This window comes from Nuphar pumila, chromosome 3, assembly GCF_984573655.1.
Source record: "Nuphar pumila chromosome 3, dmNupPumi1.hap1.1, whole genome shotgun sequence".
Classification (NCBI taxonomy): domain Eukaryota; kingdom Viridiplantae; phylum Streptophyta; class Magnoliopsida; order Nymphaeales; family Nymphaeaceae; genus Nuphar; species Nuphar pumila.
The window spans coordinates 60,275,647-60,299,632 of NC_143251.1; the positions used below are offsets into that span (position 1 = coordinate 60,275,647).

The 23,986-nt window shown below is 38.6% G+C and overlaps 1 protein-coding gene across 1 annotated transcript in view; it reads left to right on the forward strand.

Annotated features, from left to right (window-relative positions):
- Positions 1-23,986, forward strand: part of EMB2746 (RNA-metabolising metallo-beta-lactamase family protein) — a 157,638-nt gene that overhangs the window by 57,014 nt on the left and 76,638 nt on the right. Inside the window, exons 7-10 of the mRNA XM_089999530.1 lie at positions 13,464-13,646; positions 13,787-13,867; positions 14,315-14,380; positions 14,481-14,573. Of these exons, the coding sequence (XP_089855656.1) occupies positions 13,464-13,646; positions 13,787-13,867; positions 14,315-14,380; positions 14,481-14,573 (423 nt within the window). The remainder of the gene's footprint in view (positions 1-13,463; positions 13,647-13,786; positions 13,868-14,314; positions 14,381-14,480; positions 14,574-23,986) is intronic.

Sequence of the window (23,986 nt, forward strand, 5' to 3'; positions counted from 1 at the left end):
CCAACCATTCATCCTTGAAGCCTCACCAACATCAAGTTTTTGATTCTGATTTGATATTTACTGTTTCTGAAAGTAATAAGCCAAGACTTTGGCATAGTCGTCTTGGCCATTGTGGTCGCCATTTCATTGAAAAACTTATCTTAAATTACTCCCCAGACTTTTAACTTGACAAGCATACAATCCTCTTGTATAATTACCATTGAAATTATACATCAACATCGAAATCCCTAGAAACTAAGTAAAGGCCATTTTAATTTCGGCCGTCTAGCTCATTTATATCTCAACTACATCTTTAAAAATAGAACCTGTGGATAAATCAGACCTCGGTTTGTTCTGATAATCTTTGATGCCTGATAACAATAGATATTTTTCTGTCTTAATGTTATGATGGATCTATGTTTAGCTTAAAAAGTGCAATCCATTTCTATAGGGGTAATACGGTGATTTTAACTCTACATCAACGCTAACCTGATCAAGCCATGGGTAGTAGAGATGGACGTATTTTCTTAAGGTGTCAAAAGTTTGGGCATCATTTGAAAACTATGAAAATGAGGGTGGGTGTACTAATTTCAACAAAAAGTTTGGTGGGTATTTAGCAATGATCCCAAAAATAAAAATAAGCAAAAGGAAAGAACAGAACTATAATCAAATTATTGAAACTTGCATAGAAATTGCAGCAGCAAAGAATCATCTTGTAACTTCCAAATGTTATCTTCTTGATCAAGGCTGTAAGCAACTGATTAGTAGAGCTAGCTGGTAGCCTAGTTTTCCTGGTGTACTCAACCAACTAGGATGGACTGACTCAAGGCCGCAGTTGGCTAGGCATCCATTAGCTCTTTCAGTGTCTAGCTTACCCATCAGTAATGAATGGATGAAGTTTTTAGTACAATTAAGCAACTTACATGTGTTTCTTTCACTTTCTGAAATGTTAATGGGTAACTTCACCTATCGTATGGTGAGAATCTAGATTGCATTTGCAGTAGTCTTTGTTAGTTCCATTGTCTACATATGGTTAAATCCGTAATGCAGTTCCTGTTTATACCTTTCTCTACACTGGGTTCTTAATGAACCTGTTTTAAATCTAAATTAGACAGTTCATGCAGCTAAATTGCAGCCTAATGCTGGTTTTTTTCATTTGCGTGGGAGACTTATTTCATAGTAAAGGGAAAAGCATGAATGATGCTTTCATACACTGAATTGCCTACATGGTGTTTAGTTAACTTCTCCTTCTGTATATATTGGCACTAGGATAACCATTTATGTTCTAAGCGACAACAGTGCTCATATAAAACAAGCATATTGATGTGGATAAGTATTTTTGTTTACAAGGAATATTTGTATTATGCCTTTGCTTTATGTCACTTTAATTGGTCGACTTGTTTGAGAAGTTTTACCTGCTCTCCTTTCAATTTTTCTTGTGATGCTTTTGTCCGTTGTTTTAAAAGTCTTAGTAGTCTGGGTTTGAGGAAAAATGTCATGGATTTGAAACCACTCTATGTCGCTTCTAAGTGGTAAATTGAGGGATGTAAAATGTGTTAGCATTACTGCCTAGAGTTTGGTAAACCAAGATTGTCCCAGCCTGGCATCCGTTGAACCAGGCTCTCCACTGTCGAGAGAAAAGGACTTTACTTTCTGTCTTTATCTAACTTTTCCGGCAAGGATGTGAACTGATCTGGTTTGGTTTGGATATCCAGCTGATTCATATGTCTTTAGTTGTGTTAAGAAAGTCTGTTGGAACCAATAAACTAAGACATTGATGAATTAATCTCTATTGAAGATGCACCTCTTTGCAAAATAGTATCGACGTGGGAGTTGATGGCATCCATGCTGGTTCCACTGTTGTGATCAGCTGTATGCCCTATCAGGTTCCTTTAACATGATTTCATGATTGAGTGAACTTGGCATATCTTGGGAACAAAGTCTGAATGAACTTGTGCAAACTGATAGTATTGAAGTATGTGAAAATGCACACATACACATGCATACAGGTGCATACAGATAGCCATATGCACACGTTCACACATGTTGGTTGAGGAACTGTTTTATTTAGCTTCAGACCAAGGTTGCCAAACTAGGAAGCAGAAGCGGGAAATGATACGGGAAGCGGAAGCGAGAAGCGATGCATTTTAAAATGTATAGGAAGCGGGAAGCGAGGAATAAAAAATATATATAATAATTGAATGTGAATCATAATGAATCGGGTTTGACAACCGGGTTTCTTATAAATCGCATGCCGTCCAGTTCTGTAGAAGACCAGATCCCAATTCAAATTCTCCATCCAGAGGCTCCTCTCTTTCCTATCCCCCCTAAAGTTTTTGGATGCGTGTGTTTTGTGCATAAGTTGGGTCCTGATCGAGATAAACTTGCTGCGCAGTCTATTAAATGTGTTTTCATTGGGTATCCTAAGAACCAAAAAGGATATCGTTGCTATGACCCTATATCTCATAAAAAGTATGTCAGTGCGGACGTTACCTTCTTTGAGTCTATTCCTTATTTTTCGAGTACTACTCCAAGGTTACAAGAGAGTCAGGGTGATGTTTTTCCTCTGCCAATTCCCCCTTTTCCTTTAGAGTCGTTCACTCCAAAGCCTGTAGCTCCATCCTCTGGGGAGTCTCGATATAGAAACCCTCCTATAGTGTATACTCACAGGTTACCACCTATGTCACATGGGTGCGGGTGCGGGCGCGGGTGCGGGTGCGGGTGCGGGTGCGGGTGCGGGGATTCGGCACTTCCAAAAAACCCGGGTGCGGGGGTGCGGCAGGGGCAAAAATGTAATAAGTAATAAGTAATAAGTAATATATATATATATATATATATATATATATATATATATATATATATATATATATATATATATATATATATATATATATAAAGGGGGTTGGGGAATAGGCGGGGTTTTTTTTTAAAAAGGGGGTTGGGGAATAGGCGGGTTTTTTTTTTTAAACTTTGCAGCTGTCAGGCAGCTGCTGTCAGCAGCTGACAGGCAGCTGCTGACAGCAGCTGACAGACAGCTGCTCAGCACAGCTGACAGCTGCTGTCAGCACAGCTGACAGCTGCTGTCAGCACAGCTGACAGCTGCTGTCAGCAGCTGTGCTGACAGCTGCTGTCAGCAGCTGTGCGTGAAAACTGAAAAACTTACTTTATGCTAGGCAGCTGACAGACTAGCATAAAGTTTTTTAAAAAAAAATTCGAAGCCCATTTGGGCAATTTTTTTTTTTTTTAAAATGGACATTAATGATCCTGGGTGCGGTCAACGCACCCAGGATCGAGTTGACCGCACCCGGTGCGGCACCCGCACCCGCACCCGCGTCGAGTCGCGTCGACGCGGGTGCGACACCCTCCTAGCCGAATCCCTGTGACATAGGTTACCACCTACCTCCATGCCCCCATTTTCTTCTTCTCCTGAGGCAAGTATCACTGAGCATACTGAAGTTTCTGCTATTGATGAGGATCTCCCTATTGCTCTGCGAAAAGGGAAAAGACAGTGCACCCTTCATCCCATTTCTCAGTTTGTTTCTGAAGTTAATCTTGGGGCTTCTATGAAGAAGTTTATCTCGGCTTTGTCTGCCTCTTCTGTTCCGCTTCATCACCGTCAGGCTTTATTCGACCCCAAATGGATGCAGGCTATGAAGGATGAGATGGATAGCCTATGTTCTAGGGGCACTTGGGATTTGGTGGATCCTCCGACTGATGCAGATATTGTTGGCTGCAAATGGGTATATACCATTAAATATAACTCGGATGGGTCAATTGAACGGTACAAAGCCCGGTTGGTTGCAAAAGGTTATACTCAGACTTATGGTGTTGACTTTTTTGAAACTTTCTCCCCAGTTGCTCGTCTTGGCACTATTCGTCTTGTTCTTTCTGTTGCTGTGCACATTGGATGGCCCTTGTTTCAGTTGGATGTCAAGAATGCCTTTTTGTATGGGGATTTGCATGAAACGGTCTACATGCAACAACCCCCAGGCTTCGAGGTTCAGGAGGAGTGTAAGAAGGTGTGCAAGTTGAAGAAGGCTATTTATGGCCTGAAGCAGAGTCCAAGGGCATGGTTTCACAAATTATTTGAGGTAATGTCTAGTTTTGGCTTTGTCAGGTCAGCTTCAGATCACTCCTTGTTCATCAAGAAAACCAGTGCTGGAATTGTTGTTATGGTGGTATATGTCGATGACATCATCTTAACAGGGAGCAGTGCCCAAGATATTTCTGCCACAAAAGATCATCTTCAGAAACACTTTGTTACTAAAGATCTTGGCCACCTTCGATATTTTCTGGGTATCGAAGTTGCAAGAAACAAAGAGGGCTTAGTGTTGTCTCAAAGAAAGTATGTGTTGGACTTATTAAAAGAGACTGGAATGCTAGGAGCCAAGCCAGCTAATATTCCAATGGATCCCAAAACTCACATGTTTGATGAGAAGTCTGAGGATGTAGACAGTGCCAGCTTTAGATCCTTGGTGGGTAAGTTACTATATGTGACTGTTACTAGACCTGACATTTCATTAGCTGTGAGTAAAATCAGTCAGTTCATGGACAAACCTACAAAAGTTCACTGGGATGCAGCTATGATGGTTATTCGGTACTTAAAGGCATCTCCTGGTAAAGGTCTGTTGTTTAAACGAAATCCATCTTTGGACGTTGTTGCTTACACTGACGCGGATTATGCAGGATCTGTTGAAGATAGGAAGTCAACATCTGGATTTTGTGTGTTTGTGGGAGAAAATCTTGTTACCTGGAGGAGTAAGAAACAAACCGTTGTAGCCAGGTCGAGTGCTGAATCTGAATACCGAGCAATGGCCCAGACTGCAGCTGAGATTATGTGAGTAAAATCAGTCTTGACCGAGCTTCAGGAGAAAGTATCCCTACCTATATTGATGATGTGTGACAATAGGGCTGCTACATATATTGCCAACAATCCAGTGTTTCATGAAAGGACTAAACATATTGAAGTTGACTGTCACTATGTTCGCGACTTGGTTCAGGCTGGGTATATCTGCACCGATCATGTATCTTCCGAAGATCAAGTAGCTGATGTTTTTACCAAAGCCCTGGCGAGACCAAATTTCTCAAAGTGTTGTGACAAGCTGAGCATGATTGATATCTATGCTCCAGCTTGAGGGGGAGTGTTGAGACTAAGATATTTTTAGTAAATAAGTTTTTCTAAACTAGAGGTTATTTGAATCTTATTCTTTAATGAGGGACCTGAGTGTAATTTTGTTCTTTGGACTATCTCTATTTAATATAGAGATTAGCCCTAATTGAAAGTATGAAGTTCTATTATTCTCCAGTCGTCTCTCTCTCTCTCTCTACCTCGATTTCTGTGCCTGTGCTTCTCACCTTACCTTCAACAATTTGTTTTCTACGATGTCCAGAAACCAACATCATAAAAGTTCTTGACCACCTGCATAATTTACTTTATTTAATTTCACGGAAGAGCCATAAGAGAAGGGATTTGCAAATGCTTTATATTCTCCAAAAGCCTCATTCTTAGAATCGAATTTCTGAGTTTCACCCATAATAAAAGAATTGCTAACTCAGGAGATATTGCTGATTACTCTGCTGCAATACACGACAAAAAAAAAATTATCATAGGTTCACAGAAAAAATTAATCGATCAGATTTTCTCTCCAACCTATTTAGAGTCCAAATCTGGATACTACACGATCACAAAATCTGCTTAAACACACTACAGAAACCACGACACCACCAGAATCAGCACCAGAGACGGTGATGAACCACGACACCTGATCTTAAATCAGATCTGGACGACCCTTCATAAATCCAAAAGGAACTTAAAGAAAATTAATTCTCCACGACACCTATGTCACAAAAAAAAACTTTTAATCGATGATTTTGTTCTGAGCACATCTCAGACAACATACTCCTCATGATACAGGTTTCACGACAACACCAAATCATTAGAAACAAACTACTTCTGACATCCAGAAACGTGAAAATCCAGATCCACAAATGAACAAAATAAATTTTATTCAACCCACTCAGATTCGATGAAAAAAAAATCACGGCCTTTTCACGTCACCCATATCTGCCGCTACTTGATCCAGATGAGATAAAAAACGAGGCCTTTAGATCTGATTACAGATCTGTGTCATGACAAATGTCAGACATCAGATCTGTTATCAGATCTGCACACTCAAAAAAAAAATATTCACGCACACCTTTTTTTTCTTTTTCACTCGAGCTTTTGTGCAGACCGAATAAGTGCTCACGCTCCCCAGAACCTATTGCTCTGATACCATGTGCAAATCTGAATGGAGCACACAGGAACAGAGAGAGAGAGAGAGAGAGAGAGAGAGAGTCAATAATTCATTTTAGGGCTAATCTTCTCTAGTTTAAATAGAGGAGATTAGTCTAAGAATAAAATTACACATGGGTCCCTCATTATATATAAAATACCAAAACACTACTTAAGAATAAAAAGGACTTCAGACGACTAATCTTAACATAATTGATATTTTGCACATGTTTAACAACCCAAGTACCCGCATCGGGTATCCATTTAGTTATGCAGACCCAACTGATTCATATAGGGGCCACGCCATGTAATCTCAAGAGTGTTATAACCCATTTACATAATATCAATTTCATATGCAGCTACATATTAAATCAACTTAATATGCATCTAAAAAGGTACTAAGTATCAACTTAATATGCAACTTCCCATGAAACAGAATATTATCATCAATTAGGCAGCTAACTAGGCAATGAGCATCAGGTTATTGTGAAATTTCATATGAAACAGAATAGCATCATAATATGTAGTTGAATTAATCATGGGGAAAATATTCAGAACATGCCACAATTTGAATATTACAATCTCATAATCTGTGGTACTTAAACTGAGAAATAATCATACAAACTCTGAGTATTAACACTTTCAGAACACGTGACAAGTCTGAAAATTTAAGAAGTCAGAATAATAACCTGTGTCATACCATATGAGAACCTGCAGAATAGTTTTCATTCAGCCAACGAGGTCTACTATTCGGACCAATACCCAAACTATGTATATTATAACCGGGTGTTTGACATCCCCTAACAGGGTTAGTCGAGACTGATTTTCAGAACTAAATGAAAAGGAAATCTTGATTAAGTCATAACGCTGATACATGCATACATATATATTTATATATATTGTCTATATTATCAAGAACCACATAGGATATAAATGCAACTTTTTCTTTGCTATCACAGCATCGTGATATTGAGGGGACTGTGCAACCCCTTTTTCAGAACACAAGCCGCAACCCACGTTGATTATAAATCTTACATGAACAACAAAGAAAGAAAGAAAGAACTGCAGACTTCTACATCTAAAACATCACTTCTTTACTAATAAGACATTCAGAAATTCCAGAGGGTAGAAAGACACTTAATTAATCAATGAGAACCAGGGATCACCACTTAATCGAATGAGGAAGGAAACAATGTGAGGAAGCCATCCTATAAAATAACATATTTGCTAAAAATAATTAAAGAGTCTGTATGGCCATTTAGCAACTAATTCCAAGTTCTTACTCGTTATCCGAACATATTTGGTGCTTCATCCAATGCAGAAAAACTAAACATACCTAGTGCAATTGAATACTTCAGATAACACATTGTACATGTTTTAAATATGCAGCTGAGACTATGTATGTTAACAATAAAGACAGACTTCTCGTATTGCCAACATATACATAAACGCCCATAGATTCCACGATCAGAGATTGACATTATATTCAGTTTATAACCCCTTGCAGTTGGAGTTTTCACAGTAGCCGAAAATCCCCAATTTTCTTTTCAATTAGGGTTTCCTTTCACGGCAGCCGAAATCCCTAAATCGATTGATTTGGGGTTTTCGGACAACCCGTATAGCAGAATCGAACCCCCCTTTTTTTCGTTGGATTCCGGCACCCCACTCTCCCATGCTCGACCCACCGAATACCCAAAAGAAAAAACACAGGAAAACCTACCTTTTTCCGGCGAAGAGGCTGCGGCAACCACGAGGGATGGTCGACCGACCTTGACAGCACCACCACTAGAGAAGAGGTTGGTGTCTCCGGCAAGGGCTTCAAGCAGCAAACCAGAGCTCAGAGATCGATCCGAAGCATAGAGGAGTCGAGGGGGAGGTGAAGACCGAGAGGGAGAGAGACAGAGGGAGATGCAGAGGGCGAGACCCCCTCCCCCCTTTTTAAAGAGGAGCGCCCCCCCTCCTTCCGAAAAGGAAGGAGGGCGAGATTTTCCCTTGGCGGCTCCACACCGCGCCCCTTTGCCAAAATCGTGTTAGGGTTCTTTCATAACCCTAACCCCGATTTCCCTCTTTATCGCTACCCATAACGTAACCCGGGTCCGAAACCTGCGACCCGCAACTCGGGATCCAACCGTGTGTTGGATCCAGATCTTGCTTAAAAAATGTGGATTCATAGTTGGATCCAAATCCCTACCTAATGATATATTTTTATTTTTATTTTTTATTTATATATATATATATTTAATAGGTTTATATGTATAAGAGGTAGCACTTAGGTATGGGTTCTGGATCCGAAACTTGGATCCATGCCCAAATCGCCCAAATTACGCCTAAAATATTAAAATTTTTAATGGAAAAAAATGCGGTTATTAAAAAATGTGGTTATTACATGCTTAACCCAAGTCTTTAGGTTAGTCGAGCCTTGCCGTTTTTCCGCAGACAGTGCATTGAGGATCGAAATGAGTCATCGTAGGCCTGAAGAGCCTTGAGCTTTAATTCGCTCTTTATTTACTTTTAATTACATTGCAAAAATCATAACAATAAACAATTTATGCAAAAATCATAACAATAAACAATTTATGCAACGATACCAACATGATTCCAAATGCACATTCATTCATACCAATTTAACAATGTGCATGAGCTACCACAGTTATATGCATGTGTTCACCTTCCATGTGAAATTACTTTCATAAAATCACTTAACGCACATGCATTTATTCATGATTCATAAGTACATGAGAACATTTATGCAGGATTGTACATACTAAACACACATCGATTTCATGTATGCACATGCACTTGAAACAAATCCATAAATGCACGATAATTAAACATGTCCCATAAATGTAGGCATATGAAACTTTTCATTCATAACATGTGTTAACATCCACACACATGAACATAACCCGGATCTAGAAATTGAGTTTTAGGGCTGCACACATTCATATCATGTATGCACCTGTACCAAAACAAACTTTGCAATAACATGTTAATAGGCATGCATTCATATCCAACATGCTAAATTCAAACTAAAGCAGAAAAAGAACTCCATTCATCAGATTAAGTTCACCATACTTAGCAAAAATCTGAAAAATAATCACATGACTAGGCTCGTTCTTTTTAAATGTACACGAGCACTTGGAATCACTTGAGATAGTATATTGCTAATGCATATCGTATCAATTCCAAGCATATGAAACCAAACCCCATTCTTTTGTACACAACAGGCCAACTTTAATTTGATTAACAAGTCTGGAAAAAAGTAAAAAGCATAACTGAATACCCAGATTTTTTTTTTGAAGAAGGTTTACACCCACCCAGCCGACTTCCAATCGGTTGAGGCTCGGCTCCAACCCAGACACAAAACATTTAAAACAGAATTTTTTTAAGAAACAACTATACATGTATCATGCAAGGTTCCATAACACATTGTAATTATTCTCAAGGTTGCACATACAAGTCTTTACAGATTTAAGGCTTAAATATGTAGAGATTAAACATGGTTACATTCACATATGACAATATCCAAAACAAATCATATGCACGTTCATAAGTTTAACAGAATCACTAAGCCACTTGTGTATGCTTATTCCACAATGCATATGTATTCAATGTTTTCAGCAAGCACATCATTACACATTTTTTTTCTTTAAAATACCATGCATACACCACGATTTCAACATACAATTTCATGTATTTATTCAGTCCATGACATGATTCACCCATAGGAATCGATTCCCACGAAAACTAGGCATTAAACATATGCATATGCATTACTTAAAATTTTTGTTCTAGCACAGAAATAAATATTTTAAAGATGAAAAGAGTAAAAAACGCATGCATGGAAAGGGATCCATAGATCCTCTTTCGTATATCTTAGAGTGATCACATAGATCTACTCTTTTACCATGGTTTTTTATCATGATATAGCATGAGAATCGAATCGGTATTCGATTTCTCACTTATGTCAAAAGAAGAGACCCGTACCTTTGATGAAAATCGAAAAATAGAGAAGGATGATGGTGGAGCAAGGGCTGTTGGAGAACGAACGGGACCTGTCGTGCAATCTGCGTAAACGAGGAACACTTAGTAGGCCATCAAAAAAAAGAAAAGGCAGGGCACCGCCCTTGCCCGCCAATCCACAAGGAGAGAAGGAGCAGGGTTGCACCCCTACCTACCGTAAACAGGCGCAAGAAGGGCCCGCCTCCTACCTGACGGTAGGTCACAACAGCAGAGAAGACAGATGGCTGCAGGGGCTAAATCCCCTGCCAACCTTCTGTTATCGCAAATAGGGGCAGGGGCTTGGCCCCTGCCGACTTGCCAGAAAGGCGAAAAAACGACAGCGCTCGGCTAACCTGAAGGCTTGGGTTAAGCAAACCCTGATCAACTATACAACCATACCATTTAGGATTCGAACTTGGAGCGTCCCAACACAAGGTGGCAGTGCACTAACTGTATCTACCAGACAAGCGGAGCCCTCGTTGGTCTTACCGAAAAGGGGGATCAGGCAGGGGCATCGCCCCTGCCTGTCGGCCGGAACAGAGAGGCGACAGAAAGGGGGAGGGCACGACAAAGCTGCTGGCCCTCCGGCAAGAAGAAGAGGAAGAAGGGGGATGCGGCAGGCACCATTGGCCTCCTGCTGACCCAAACGAAGAGGGGAAAGGCTCGGCAGGGGCCGCCGGCCTCCTGCCGACCTTCCGACATACCCAAAGGAAGGGCGCAACAGGGGGCTGTCGGCTCCCTGTCGGCCTTTTGGTGTACAACGAGAGAGAGAGAGGGGCCACGACAGGGGACTGCCGGCCCTCTGGCGACACAAAGAGAAAAGGAGGGTGCGGCAGGGGGCCGCTGGCTTCCTACCGACCCTCAGACAGACAAAGGAAGGATGGAAGAAGATGAAGAAACAAAGGAAGAAGAGAAGAAGAAAGGGTAAGGGGGTTACTTGAGAGTCGATGAGCGTCGGCATCGGGCTCCCTTGGGAGGTCATCTGCGCCGGGGTGCGGTCGCACGTTGGGAGCGAGAGAGAGATGGAGGCGTACCTGGGAGGTCGGCGGTGACGACAACGGCGACGAGCGGGACGTGAGGGAGGCGACGCTGTCGTCAACCGGCGTCCCACGCGGAGAGGGCAGAGCCGAGAGGGGAGCAACGCAGGGGTGCGAAAACCCTCCTTCCTGTCTGCGATTTTTAAAGAGGGCCCGGGTGGGCCGAAACGGGAAACCCCAACAGGGTTTCTTTTTCCAGTGAGGAAGGAGAGGAGGAAACGGGGCGGCTACGGGGGGATAAAAGAAAAAGGCGAGGGTTTAAAACCCTCGCGATAACCGCTTATAACCCTAATGGATTACGGGTCCGGGTCCGACCCGGGTTCAAATTTATTTATTTATTTTCGAAAAAATGAGGGTTTTACATCCTACCCCCCTTAAAAGAATTTCGTCCGCAAAATTTCATTTAAAGATTATTCGCAAAGATCCTGTTCTTAGTTAATCAATGTTAATGAGGATGCACCACATGTGTGAGTGATCTCAAACACGTATGCTTTTAAAGTGATCAAGACAACTCATAATAAGTCCCTGAGAAAGGTTTTAGTTAGACAAAATATATGTGTAAATTTCTTAATAAACTTTTGTTTCTTGAATGAGGTCTCTGTATTTTATCATAATCCGATTATCGTTTGTTGTCCTTGCTATTTCTAACAGACTCTTTGTCCGAAATAACCTTAACTTATTCCTATATCTCAAGGCCTTGTGCGGCCAACCGTCATAACTTTACTTAAGGCGCCATCTTTCCTCAAAAGACCCAAGCATAACCTTTTATCAAGATCTAAGATCAATAAAGATATGATTCTCTAATCGTTCTACAATAGAAAGCGAAACCTATAAATTCATAACTAGCTATCTCAATCAACCTTATTAAACTCCAAATTAAGGCTTTATATTGGGTTTAAAGCCGATAAAACATTGGGCTTAGATTTGGATCCGAATCCAGATTCAAGATCCAAACCCATACCCAAAACAAAAATGGATCAAGATCTGGATCAAATCCAGATTTAAGTAGGACTTAAATAAGACCCAAATCCATATTAGTTTGGATTGTAGGCCTTGGATCCAATCCGATCCAACTCCAGATCCATTTTGACAGACCGCTCAGTTCTAAGAAAAACGCGATATTACACCAAGAGGAGGATCTATGCACACTTCCTCATTTTGGTCACCGTTTAAAAAGACATTCTTAACTTCTAATTGGTAGACAAGCCATTTTCTAATTGATGCTAAGGCAATAAGAGTCCTCATAGTCAATATCATATTCTTGAGAGTAACCCTTAGCTACCTATGTCGCAGGGATTCGCCCAGTAGGGTGCCGCACCCGTGTCGACGCTATGCGATGCGGATGTGGGTGCAATACCCAGTGTAGTCAAAATGACCTTGGGTGTGGTCATATCTATCCAAAATAGACTTGGTCAACTTTGACCGAGTCCGTTTTAGACTAGGGGGGAGGGGAGGGGGAGTACCTCAATCCCCCTACCCCCCAATTGAAAAAAAATAGTGGGGTAGAGGTACCTCGAGCCCCCCAAGTTATATATATATATATATATATATATATATATATATATATATATATATATATATATATATATATATATTAAAAAAATTTATATATACCCTCCCACACCCAAGTTTTTTTTAAAGTGCTGCATCGCTTCACCCACACTTATGTGACATAGTTGGCTACTAATATGGCCTTGTATGTTTCTAAAGATCCATTTCCTTTAGTTTTAACTTTATAGACCCACCGACATCCTGTATTTTTTTTTCCTATAGGCAGTGATTGAATTTCACAAGTTTTACATTTTTCTAAGGCTCTTAATTCTAGGTTTATGACATCTAATCACTACAAATATATGGGAGAGATCTCATATATATAGAGACCATGGTAAAATTTGAACTGAAACCTCTCTTGGTTGCTTATCTAGGTATAATGTTATTGGCATTGATTGGATTACAATATGGGAACATTTCTATTTTGAAACACTTTCCCAAGTGTAATTGTCATTTTCTTAAAATGATACTTAGTGACATATCCATCCTAAGAGTTCTGATGTTAACATTTGCTTTTGTGACCTGTAAATGATTGTTAACCGCAAATTTATCTTTATATGACTGAACGATGTAGAATTGATCACCTGAATATTACTAGCAAATTTACATGGTCTTGTTAGATGATGAGCGACTCGACCAATGTACTCTCGCCTGGAAGGTCTGTAAGTGAGAGTGTTGTCGCAGAAGCATTATTGCGACATATATCGGCTGCAGAAGGAAGAGTTGTTGCTACGCAATTTGCATCAAATATACACAGACTTGGAAGCTTGAAAGCTGCAGCTGATTTGACTGGCAGGAAACTGGTAAGGCTTTTTATTTTATCTCAACTGCAGATCCCATATTTTGTTTAGTTTTATACATTAAAATGCAAGGTTGCAAGACTTCTGCATCCATTGCATATGCATTGTTCAGAGAATAGCTTTGGAAGCCATTATTATGACAGGTTTTTGTTGGTATGTCGCTAAGAACATACTTGGATGCAGCGTTTAGGGATGGGAAGGCACCAATTGATCCATCAACTCTGGTAAGCAATTATGTTCTTGCATGCCCTTTCATAAGTGCTAGAGATTGCAGTTTTGGTGCTCTGTTAGTCCCAGTGCAGTATATATCTGTAAATTATATGAGGCAATCCATTTGCTACTTCACGCCCTTTTTGTAAATTATATTCTTCCATGACTTTTCATAAGTGCTAGAGACTGTAGTTTTGGTGCTCTGTTAGTCTCAGTGCAGTATATATCTGTAAATTATATGAAACAATCTATTTTCTACTTCATAAGTCCATAAAATATATCCTTTTTTTACAGCCTTTGCACAGAAGAAATGATTTCCCTCTAATATTGGCTATTTCAATGTACTTCTATTGTCCTTTATATTCTTCATGATGATGTTATTTCATTCTACAAGATTACCTTTTGTGAATACTTTTGCTTATGATGTGCTCGGGCTGATGAGATTCTCCACATTCATACAGGTGAAAGTGGAAGATATAGATGCATATGCTCCAAAAGATCTATTGATTGTCACAACAGGCTCTCAAGTAAGCTATTCAAATCTTATATCGCATGTCCCTAATTTCAATTGGTACTAGCACTGCCCAAACCTTCCACACAACTGTTTCATCCTTATGGTTGTATCAGGGAGAACCACGTGCTGCATTGAATCTGGCATCATTTGGTGGTAGTCATTCCCTCAAGTTGAACAAGGATGATCTGGTCTTATACTCAGCCAAGGTATCAATCTCAACAATGGAAGAACTCATTATATGCATATTAATACCATATTTTGTGATCTCCTGCACCTTGTGCACACAATGCACTTTCTTTAAGATGACTCTCTTGCATCATGCAAATATGCAAATGTGTGCCTCACGTACTGATCAGGATTGATTGTAGAGAAGCACACTATTTTAATGAACATGTCACAGGAGAAGAAGATGAAGCATTGACTTTGATCCCTTGTTCTCTCGTTGGTGAGGGGTTAACACAGAGTTACCAGAAGCTTTTTAGATAGGTGGGAAGCTTGCTTTGCTTTCGAAACTTGATAGGAATCTCGATTCTCCCACGCTTCTCCTATGCTTTCCACACACTTCATATATTCTTCTTATATGTTTTCTCACTCTATTTTTCATGTTTCTTATGTGTTTCCTCTCAATACTTCTCACTCACTTCCATGTGATTTCTCTAAATTGGCAATCATCATTTTTAGATTATGTTAAAAATTTAATTCTTACACTAAAAATCATAAAATTTAAGAATAATCACTTTTATTTTAGTTTTTAGTTTTTTTCCATTTTGATTCCCATTCAATTCTTATATTGTTTTTTTTATTCCTTCCTTCCCGCTTCCTATACATTTTAAAATGCATCGCTTCTGCTTCCCATATCGTTTCCCGCTTATGCTTCCTAGCCTGGCAACCTTGGGTTAACACCTGTGCCTTTCATTACTTGTAAGAAAACCCTAATAGGATAAGTTACAAAGTATCAAAATTACATCAGAAATAATAAAGAATAACAAAACTGCCACTGAAATACATTACAATAAAGAGCAGAATGGAAACGTGCCCAAAATGGTTTGCAAGGCCAAATTGCGAAAATGCCCTTGGTGGGCGTGATGATCAAAATGTCCCTAGTCATCTTAACACATCTACCCAAGTTGTATATCATGTACAACTCAAACCAAGCTCTAGGGTATTGCTTAAGCCCATAATGAGCTTATCAAAGAAAACAAACTCTCTCTTCACAGTTGGTCATACACTCTGGTAATTTCATCTAGTTTTCTTTCAAATAACTATTAAGGGATACATTCTTCACATTTAGCTGCTATAAATTGAGTTGTTAAACTGTAGCTACTGCAAATAGGGTAGCAATAGTGGTCATATGGCTACTAGGGCAAATGTCTCTGCATAGTCTATCCCAAACTGTTAATTTTAGCCTTTTCCCATCAATTTTGCCTTGTACCTCTGAATGTTTCCATCTGCTTTAGTTTTGATTTTATGCACTTATCTACAACTAATGGTAGTTTGTTCCATGCTGGCCATATAACTAGATCCCATGCATGCATTCTTTCCAGTGCAACAAGTTCTTTAGCCATGACTTGTTGCCAGTCAGATTTAAAAACTTCATGATACGAGTTAGTTTTAACATAGGAATGCACTAAAGCAAGGTAGGCTTGATGCTAGATAGAGGATGAGTCATAAAATAAATAGAGATGGAGTTATTGATGGTTTAATACTATGATGTACCTGAATGATGTTGGTTTCTTAAGGTGCTTAGGAATTATCTGCGAGAGGATTTTGATTCTATGTGTAGCTGGATCCCAGTCTCCTAACTCCGCCTCTCATAAAATAACAAAGTTCAACTTTGTGATCCCTTCCACCATCAGCTTTCAGCTGTGTGAACTCTTTTATCTTCTCGGATGAATATGGGATAAAAAGAAAGTAAAAGTTTGAATCACCAGTTTTCTTTGTAGAGTTGCAGACAAAGTATGGAATGTGCTTTATGAACACCACATGCTTAGATATCCACAACCTCTTAGTGACAGGATTAAAACACTATCCTTTTTCTCCCTTTGGCATCAAATAAAACAATGCTTGACAACTCTAAAGAAAAAAATGAACTCTTTCATGCTTAGGTAGACGAACAAAAGACATAAAAGCCTCTAGAAATAGAATTGTTAAGATATCTAATAATACGCAAAACAACTCCCATGTGAATAGATGTGGCAGCGTGTTGAAACTGACTAGCTGTGTGTGTATAACATGTGCTATATCATACAAAGCTTTGGGTGCTTGTTTTAACACATATAATGCCTTTTATAAGCGAAGAGCCTTTTCTTGAGGAATGCTCATACCAGAGGGTACCTCCATGTACTCTTCTTTCATAAGATTTTCATTTAAAAAAGCATTTTTAACATCCATTTAATATATGAACCAATTTTTAATAGAAGCAACTGCAATAAGAGGTTTGACCATGGTCATGCGAGTAATAGGTGCAAAGGTTTCTTCATAATCTATGCCATGTTCTTGCAAATATCCTTGTGCAACTAGCCTAACTTTATATCGTTCAAGGGTCCCATCACTCTTGGTTTTAATTTTGTATACCCACCTACAATCAATGAGTTTCTTCCCCTGTGAAAGATTTTGTAAAGACAAAGTTTCCAAAGCTTCTAGTTCTATCCTCATAGCTTTAACCCATTCAAAGTGTTTTTTGGCTTGAGCATAAGATGAAAGTTCTGCATATGAATGAATTAGGGTTATGCATGCTTGGTATTCTGAGAAAAATGAGTCATAGGATACAAATTTTGATGAGGGTTTTGATACTCTAGATAATTTCATAATTTACAGTTCATCTTCACTGAAGTTAGAAAAATTTTCAAGTGCACATGGTGGATTTTGATTTCCCCGTCTAGAATATTGAATACAAGTTTGACATGAGGCAATTCATCAAGAGATTCAACATCTTTGGATTCAATAACATTCTCAAAATCATACTCACAATCATAATCCTCAATATCTTGTTTTGAAACAAGATAAAACAAAAACGAATACTCAGTTACTTCCTTAGGTTGATGTTTATAAAAAAAAATTCTTTTTCCAAAAAAGTTACATTTCTTGAGATATATAATTTTCCATTCTTAGAATCATATCACCTTTATCCCTTTTGGTTATTAGCATAACCAAAGAAAGCATAAAGAATAGCTCTAGGAGAAAAAATTGCATTCTTATTGGTTAAAATAAAACATTTGCAACCAAAAGTTTGTAATTTAGAATAATCAGGAATGAATTTAAAGAGTTTTTCAAAAGGTGAAATATTGTGTAGAGAAGAAGATGACATTCTGTTTATAAGATGAACAACAGTCAAGACAGTTTCTGCCCAAAAAACCTTAGGCACATGGCTAGCAATAAGCAACGTTCTTGAAGTTTCAACAATGTGCCTATGTTTTCTCTCAGCTAAGCCGTTTTGTTGTGGTATTTGTGGGCAAGATCTTTGATGTGTAATGCCATGTGAGTTGAGATAATTTTTAAATTCATTTGACAAAAATTCTCCTTCTGAATCAATATAAAATATAGAAATATCATTTTCAAACCCATTTTTAACTAATAAAAATTTTGAAAGTGAGAAAACACTTTAGATTTATGCTTAAGGAAGTAAATCCAAGTATATCTAGTAAAGTCATCCACAAAAATAAAGTAATATGCACATCCACCTTTAGACAAAATTGGTATTAGACCCAAACATCCGAATGAACCAACTCAAGAGGTCTAGATGAAATAACAGTTTTATCATTGAATGGTAATTTTTTCATTTTTTCAACAACACAGTTTTTACAAGTAAAATCATTAATATTATAAAGTTCTTTCAAACTTAAAAATATTGGATTTTAGATACATCTGGATGTCCTAATCTTCTATGCCACAAATTTAAATCCATTTTTTAGACATTATGACAAAAAACATCTTTCGATATCTCCAAAAAATTCATATAGTAGAGACCTTCTTTATGGGCTTGCCCAACCAGCTTCCCTAACCGGTGATCCTACACCAAACATTCATTTGAAGAGAAGAAGATATTACAACCATAATCAAATATTTGAGAGATGGATAAAATGTTTAAATTTAATTTAGGAATGTATCTAATTTTTGGAATAAGTTTTTTTTTTGGAGTTTGAAAGATCTTTTCAAAACTGCCTATTCCTTTGATTTCAATAGATGTACCATTAGCCGTAAAAACTTAAAACACTTGAGTTGTTATAACATTTAGATAAAATATCATAGTTTGGGGTCATATGGAAAGATGCACCGGAATCAAGAAACCAAATTTTTTTATTGGGGTTGGAGTAAGATGATACCGCGACTCCAGCTGAGGAAGACAATCCTCTAAGAAGAGGTTAAAAGGCTTTAACTAATTGAGACAAGGATTTGGCTATCTGCATGAGTGAGTCTTGAAAGTTGCCAACCATCTCCTTGTTCTCTTGAGGTGTTTCAACGGTAGCCGCCTGTCAGAATCTGCCTTGGGAATCATGCCCTATTAAGGAGAAAACAAGGTGAGAGAGAACAATGGGATGTCTAATCCACAAGAGTTTTGAGGTCACTACTGCCATGGATCTATATTCGGCCTCGATACTTGATGTTGCTACTGTACATTGTTTTCTACTTGCCCAAAAAATCAAATGGTCACCAAGAAAAACTCCATACCCCGTAACTGACCTTCTAGTAGAAGGATCTCCTGCCCAATCAGAATCAAAATAAGCCAAAACAGTTAATGGTATATCATTGTATTTGACACCACATCGATAAACTAAACCACCTGTAATAGTGCCTCTGATATAATGCAAAATCCTCTTGGCTGCCTCCTTATGACTTTGTTTTGTGAATCTGCTCAAGAATGCAGACAACACACACAAACATCATAAAGCAAACAACATAATGCAGACAACATATACATCAACATGTGTGAATAGCTTGGGCAAATAGTATGTGCAAACAATACGTGCAAATAACATGTGCAAACAACACATGCATGGACAGCATATGCATACGACATATGCAGACATCATGTTTAAACAACACAAGCATGAGCAGCAGGTGTAAACAATATATGACAACGTACATACATATGTATATGCCGCTGTGAATCTGTCCATAACGCGGACAACACATATATATGTATATATATGCTGCTGCGGACAACACATATATTTATATATATGCTGTTGCGAACCTGTCCAAAACGCGGGAAACACATATATGTATATATATGCTGCTGCGAAGTTGTTCAGAATGCGAACAACACATATATATTTATATATATGATGCTGCGAACCTGTCCAGAACGCGGACAACACACACACACACACACATATATATATATATATTGCTGCGAATCTCATCAAGAACGCAGCCAACACATGTGTATACACTACATGTGCTGTAAATGTAACGCCCCAAAATTTCGAACTTGTAAAATTTTTAAAAGAACTTAAAAGAGACTGAAAATCTTATTTTTTTCAACGTCTTGATTTAGCGGATCAACAAAAATGACTTTTGAAAATAACAAGTACGCAAACCTTGGGCGCATTACTGCAGACAAACTTACATCAGCGAATCAACCATTAAAACCATGTGTATAGAAAAAAACTTCAGTTTATACAAAAAAGGGGTTTCCCAAGGAAACCCATGTACAAAGCATTAAGCCCAAAGGGCATGTCCAGGACGTGAAAACTAGAAGAAACAATGAGATCTCGAAGCCATCTTGCAATCGTGCCATCGCCTGTCACTCAGCTCTAATCATCACATGCGCCCATGAAATGAGTCTGATTTGTGAAAAACTGATAGGTGCACAAGTATAGTAGAAAAAAGACAGTACTAATGCATGCTTGATTTCATACAGGACTATATACATGATTTGCATACAAGATTCTATACATGATAAGCAGTTTGAAATAAATGAAATGATCAGGATAACTTTGTTTCGATATTAACTGTCTTGAGGGTATGCATAGGAGAAATGTAGAAACTGTAATGAAATAAGCGGAAGAAACCAAGAATGCTAAAGCATTCACTATGTCCCACACGGACAAATGCAACAAGCACAAGAGAGAAAATCCACTAAGGGATATACAAAGTGCCTTATAAAAAGGCTACACACATGAAAAATAATATCACTATTATTGAAGAGGAGCTCTCAAGAGCAATACAACATACATGGGGGGTTCCCCCTATTTATAAGAAGAGGAGACCAAAGGGGCTCCCAATAGAGTCGTTGGGAGCCCCCAACGGTCACATATGTGACCGTTGGGGGCCCCAACGACTCCATTGTGGGGCCCCTTTTCGGTATCCAAAAAATACAAAAATAAAAATAAAAAGAAAAATAAAAAATAGTGAAATACGAGAAACAAAATAAGTACCCCTATGGGGTACTTTGTGAAATGACCATAATACCCCTATCGGGTATTATGGTATTATTACATATGTTTTAACACCCCCCCTCAAACTTTACGGGGGAATGACCGAAAGTTTGCCAAGGAGGAACAAGAAGCGAGGAGCAGGCAGGGCTTTGGTGAAGAAATCAGCAAGTTGATATTCTGAAGTGACATATGGCAGTGTTACTGTCCCACGAAGATATTCATCACGTACATAATGACAATCCATTTCAATATGTTTCGTCCTCTCATGGAAAGTGTGGTTGCTGGCAATGTAGATAGCACTTTTGTTGTCGCAACAAAGCTTCGAAGCCCCGGTAATTTCGACTCCCATATCTTGAAGAAGACTTCGAAGCCACACCAGCTCCATTGTAGTGGTTGCCATAGCCCTGTATTCTGCTTCAGTAGAAGACAATGAGACTTTCTGCTGTTTCTTGCACCTCCAAGCAATTAGCGAATCTCCTAGGAATACACAAAAGCCAGTAGTTGAGATTCGATCATTTGGGTTTCCTCCCCAGTCAGTATCAGTATAAGCTAGTAAATCTAAGGAAGAGATTGAGGATAGGAATAGCCCTTTAGTCAAAGTATTTTTAATATATCGAATGATCCGGAGCACAGCACTCATATGCACAGATGTAGGAGCATGCTGAAATTGGCTTGCAGAGTGCACAGCATGAGCAATATCGGGCCTGGTGATAGTCAGATAGGTGAGGGAGCCTATGAGTTGCCTGTAGGGCGTAGGATCGTCCAGCAGAACTCCATCCTCCAGTCGTAGTTTAGCATTGATAACCTCGGGAGTCTCCACCTTTTTATCATCTGAAATCCCAGATTTGGAGCATATGTCTGCAGCAAGCTTCATCTGTGACAGTATATACCCTCGAGGAGAGTATGCAACTTCTATGCCAAGAAAGTACCTGAGAAAACCCAGATCAGACATATCAAAATTATGTTTTAACATATTTTTAACTTTAAGAATACCGCTTTCATCATTGCCAGTGATGATCATATCATCAACATAAAGCAGAAGGATGATGATACTATTACCTGCATTTTTAACAAAAAGAGCAGTGTCAGTATAACATGAGCGAAATCCCAATTGTAACATGATAGCACTAAATCTATCATACCAAGCCTTAGGGGCTTGTTTAAGACCATATAAGGCTTTTAATAACCGAAGGGTTTGACCTTGGTTAACACTGATTCCCGGCGGAGGATCCATATATACTTCTTCGTTCAACTGACCATTACGAAAGGCATTTTTAACATCTAATTGGAATATAGGCCATTTCTTAGATGATGCTACCGCAATTAAAGTTCTAACGCTTGTCATGCGAGCCACGGGAGCAAAAGTCTCCTCATAATCGATGCCATATTCTTGTGAGTATCCCTTAGCAACTAATCTAGCTTTATAGCGCTCTAGGGAACCATCACTTTTTGTTTTGACTTTGTAGACCCATCGACATCCTATAGCTTTCTTATTTGGAGGAAGGTGAACTATTTCCCAAGTTTTAGCTTTATTTAAAGCATCTAGTTCAACTTTCATTGCTTCAACCCAATGAGGTATACTTTTTGCTTGATTATAATGGGAGGGTTCATAGTAAGAATGCAAGGCTATTAGACAAGCTCTATATTTAGGTGAAAGAGTTTCATATGAGACAAACCTATTAGGTGGAATTGATTCTCTAGAAGAACGCCTAAGGGAGGTTTCTTCTAGGGGTTCATTAAGCCGCAAGAATTTTTCTAAAGCACTAATAGGTTGGGCTTCCTCACGCCGAGTGTATACTTGGAGATTGTCACCATTAGTTGGTGATACATCATCATCATGAGAATCATGAGTATTTTCTAAAATTTCCGGATGACTCAAAGAGTCATCATTTGAATCTTCTAAAAGATCATTGATAAACATATAATCAATTTCATTTGATTTTTCCAATATGTCAAATCCATTTTCATCTTCTAGAAAGGTTACATCTTTGGAGACAAATAACTTATTGTTTTTATGATCAAAGCATCTATAGCCTTTTTGATTTTCACCATATCCTAAAAATACACATTCTATTGCTTTAGGTGACAATTTATCTCTTTTATGTAAAAGAACAAAGCATTTACACCCAAAAATCCGAAGACGATTGTAGTCGGGTGTCATATTAAAAAGTTTTTCATAAGGGGAGATATTATTCAATTTTGAAGATGGCATCCTATTGATTAAATAGGTGGAGGTTAACACGGCTTCGGCCCAAAAATTTTTAGGAATATTTTTAGAAATGAGTAAGGATCTAGTGGTTTCCAAAATATGCCTATGTTTTCTTTCCGCTAGACCGTTTTGTTGAGGAGTTCTTGGGCAAGATTTTTGATGACAAATGCCATGTTGTTTTAGATATGCTTGAAAATCATTTGATAAGTATTCTCCACCCGAATCGGATCTAAGAATGGATATTTGACTTTGAAATTGATTTTGAATTTTTGCATGGAATTCATTAAAGAAGTTAAAAACTTCCGATTTAAAGTTAAGAAAATAAATCCATACATATCTAGTATAATCATCAATAAAAGTAACATAATATGAATAACCACCTTTAGATAGAACCGGAGATGGCCCCCAAACATCGGAATGCATCAATTCAAAAGGTCTTGTTGTCACAAAGGATCTAATAGGAAAAGGAATAGACTTCATTTTGCCAAAAATGCAATCTTTGCAATTGATATCTTTTTCTTTACAAAACTTGTGTCCAAAAGGAAAAAGATACATTTTAGAGTAACTTGGATGTCCAAGCCTTTTATGCCAAGTTTCAATATTTTTGTCTTGGACATAAGTACAAAATGAGGTATTTGGAAGCATTAAATTATCCATAAAATAAAGGTCTCCCTTCCTATGGCCTTGCCCAATCCGCTTCCCGGACCGGAGATCCTGCACAAAGCACCCTTGGGATGAGAAAGATATTTCACATCCATGGTCGACTATTTGAGAAACGGAAAAGAGGTTAAGATTTAGTTTTGGAACTATTCTAACTTTTGGAACAAGGAAATTTTGAACATTTTTAGAATCAAGAGTTCCAACACCATTTATTTTGAGAAAAGTTCCATCGGCCGTAGAGACACAAGACATTTTTGAATTGGTGTGCACATTGGTTAATGCATTTTCATGAGGGGTCATGTGAAAAGAAGCTCCGGAATCTAAAATCCAAGAGTACGTACCGGGAGGTGATGATGAGGCAATGGCGGCA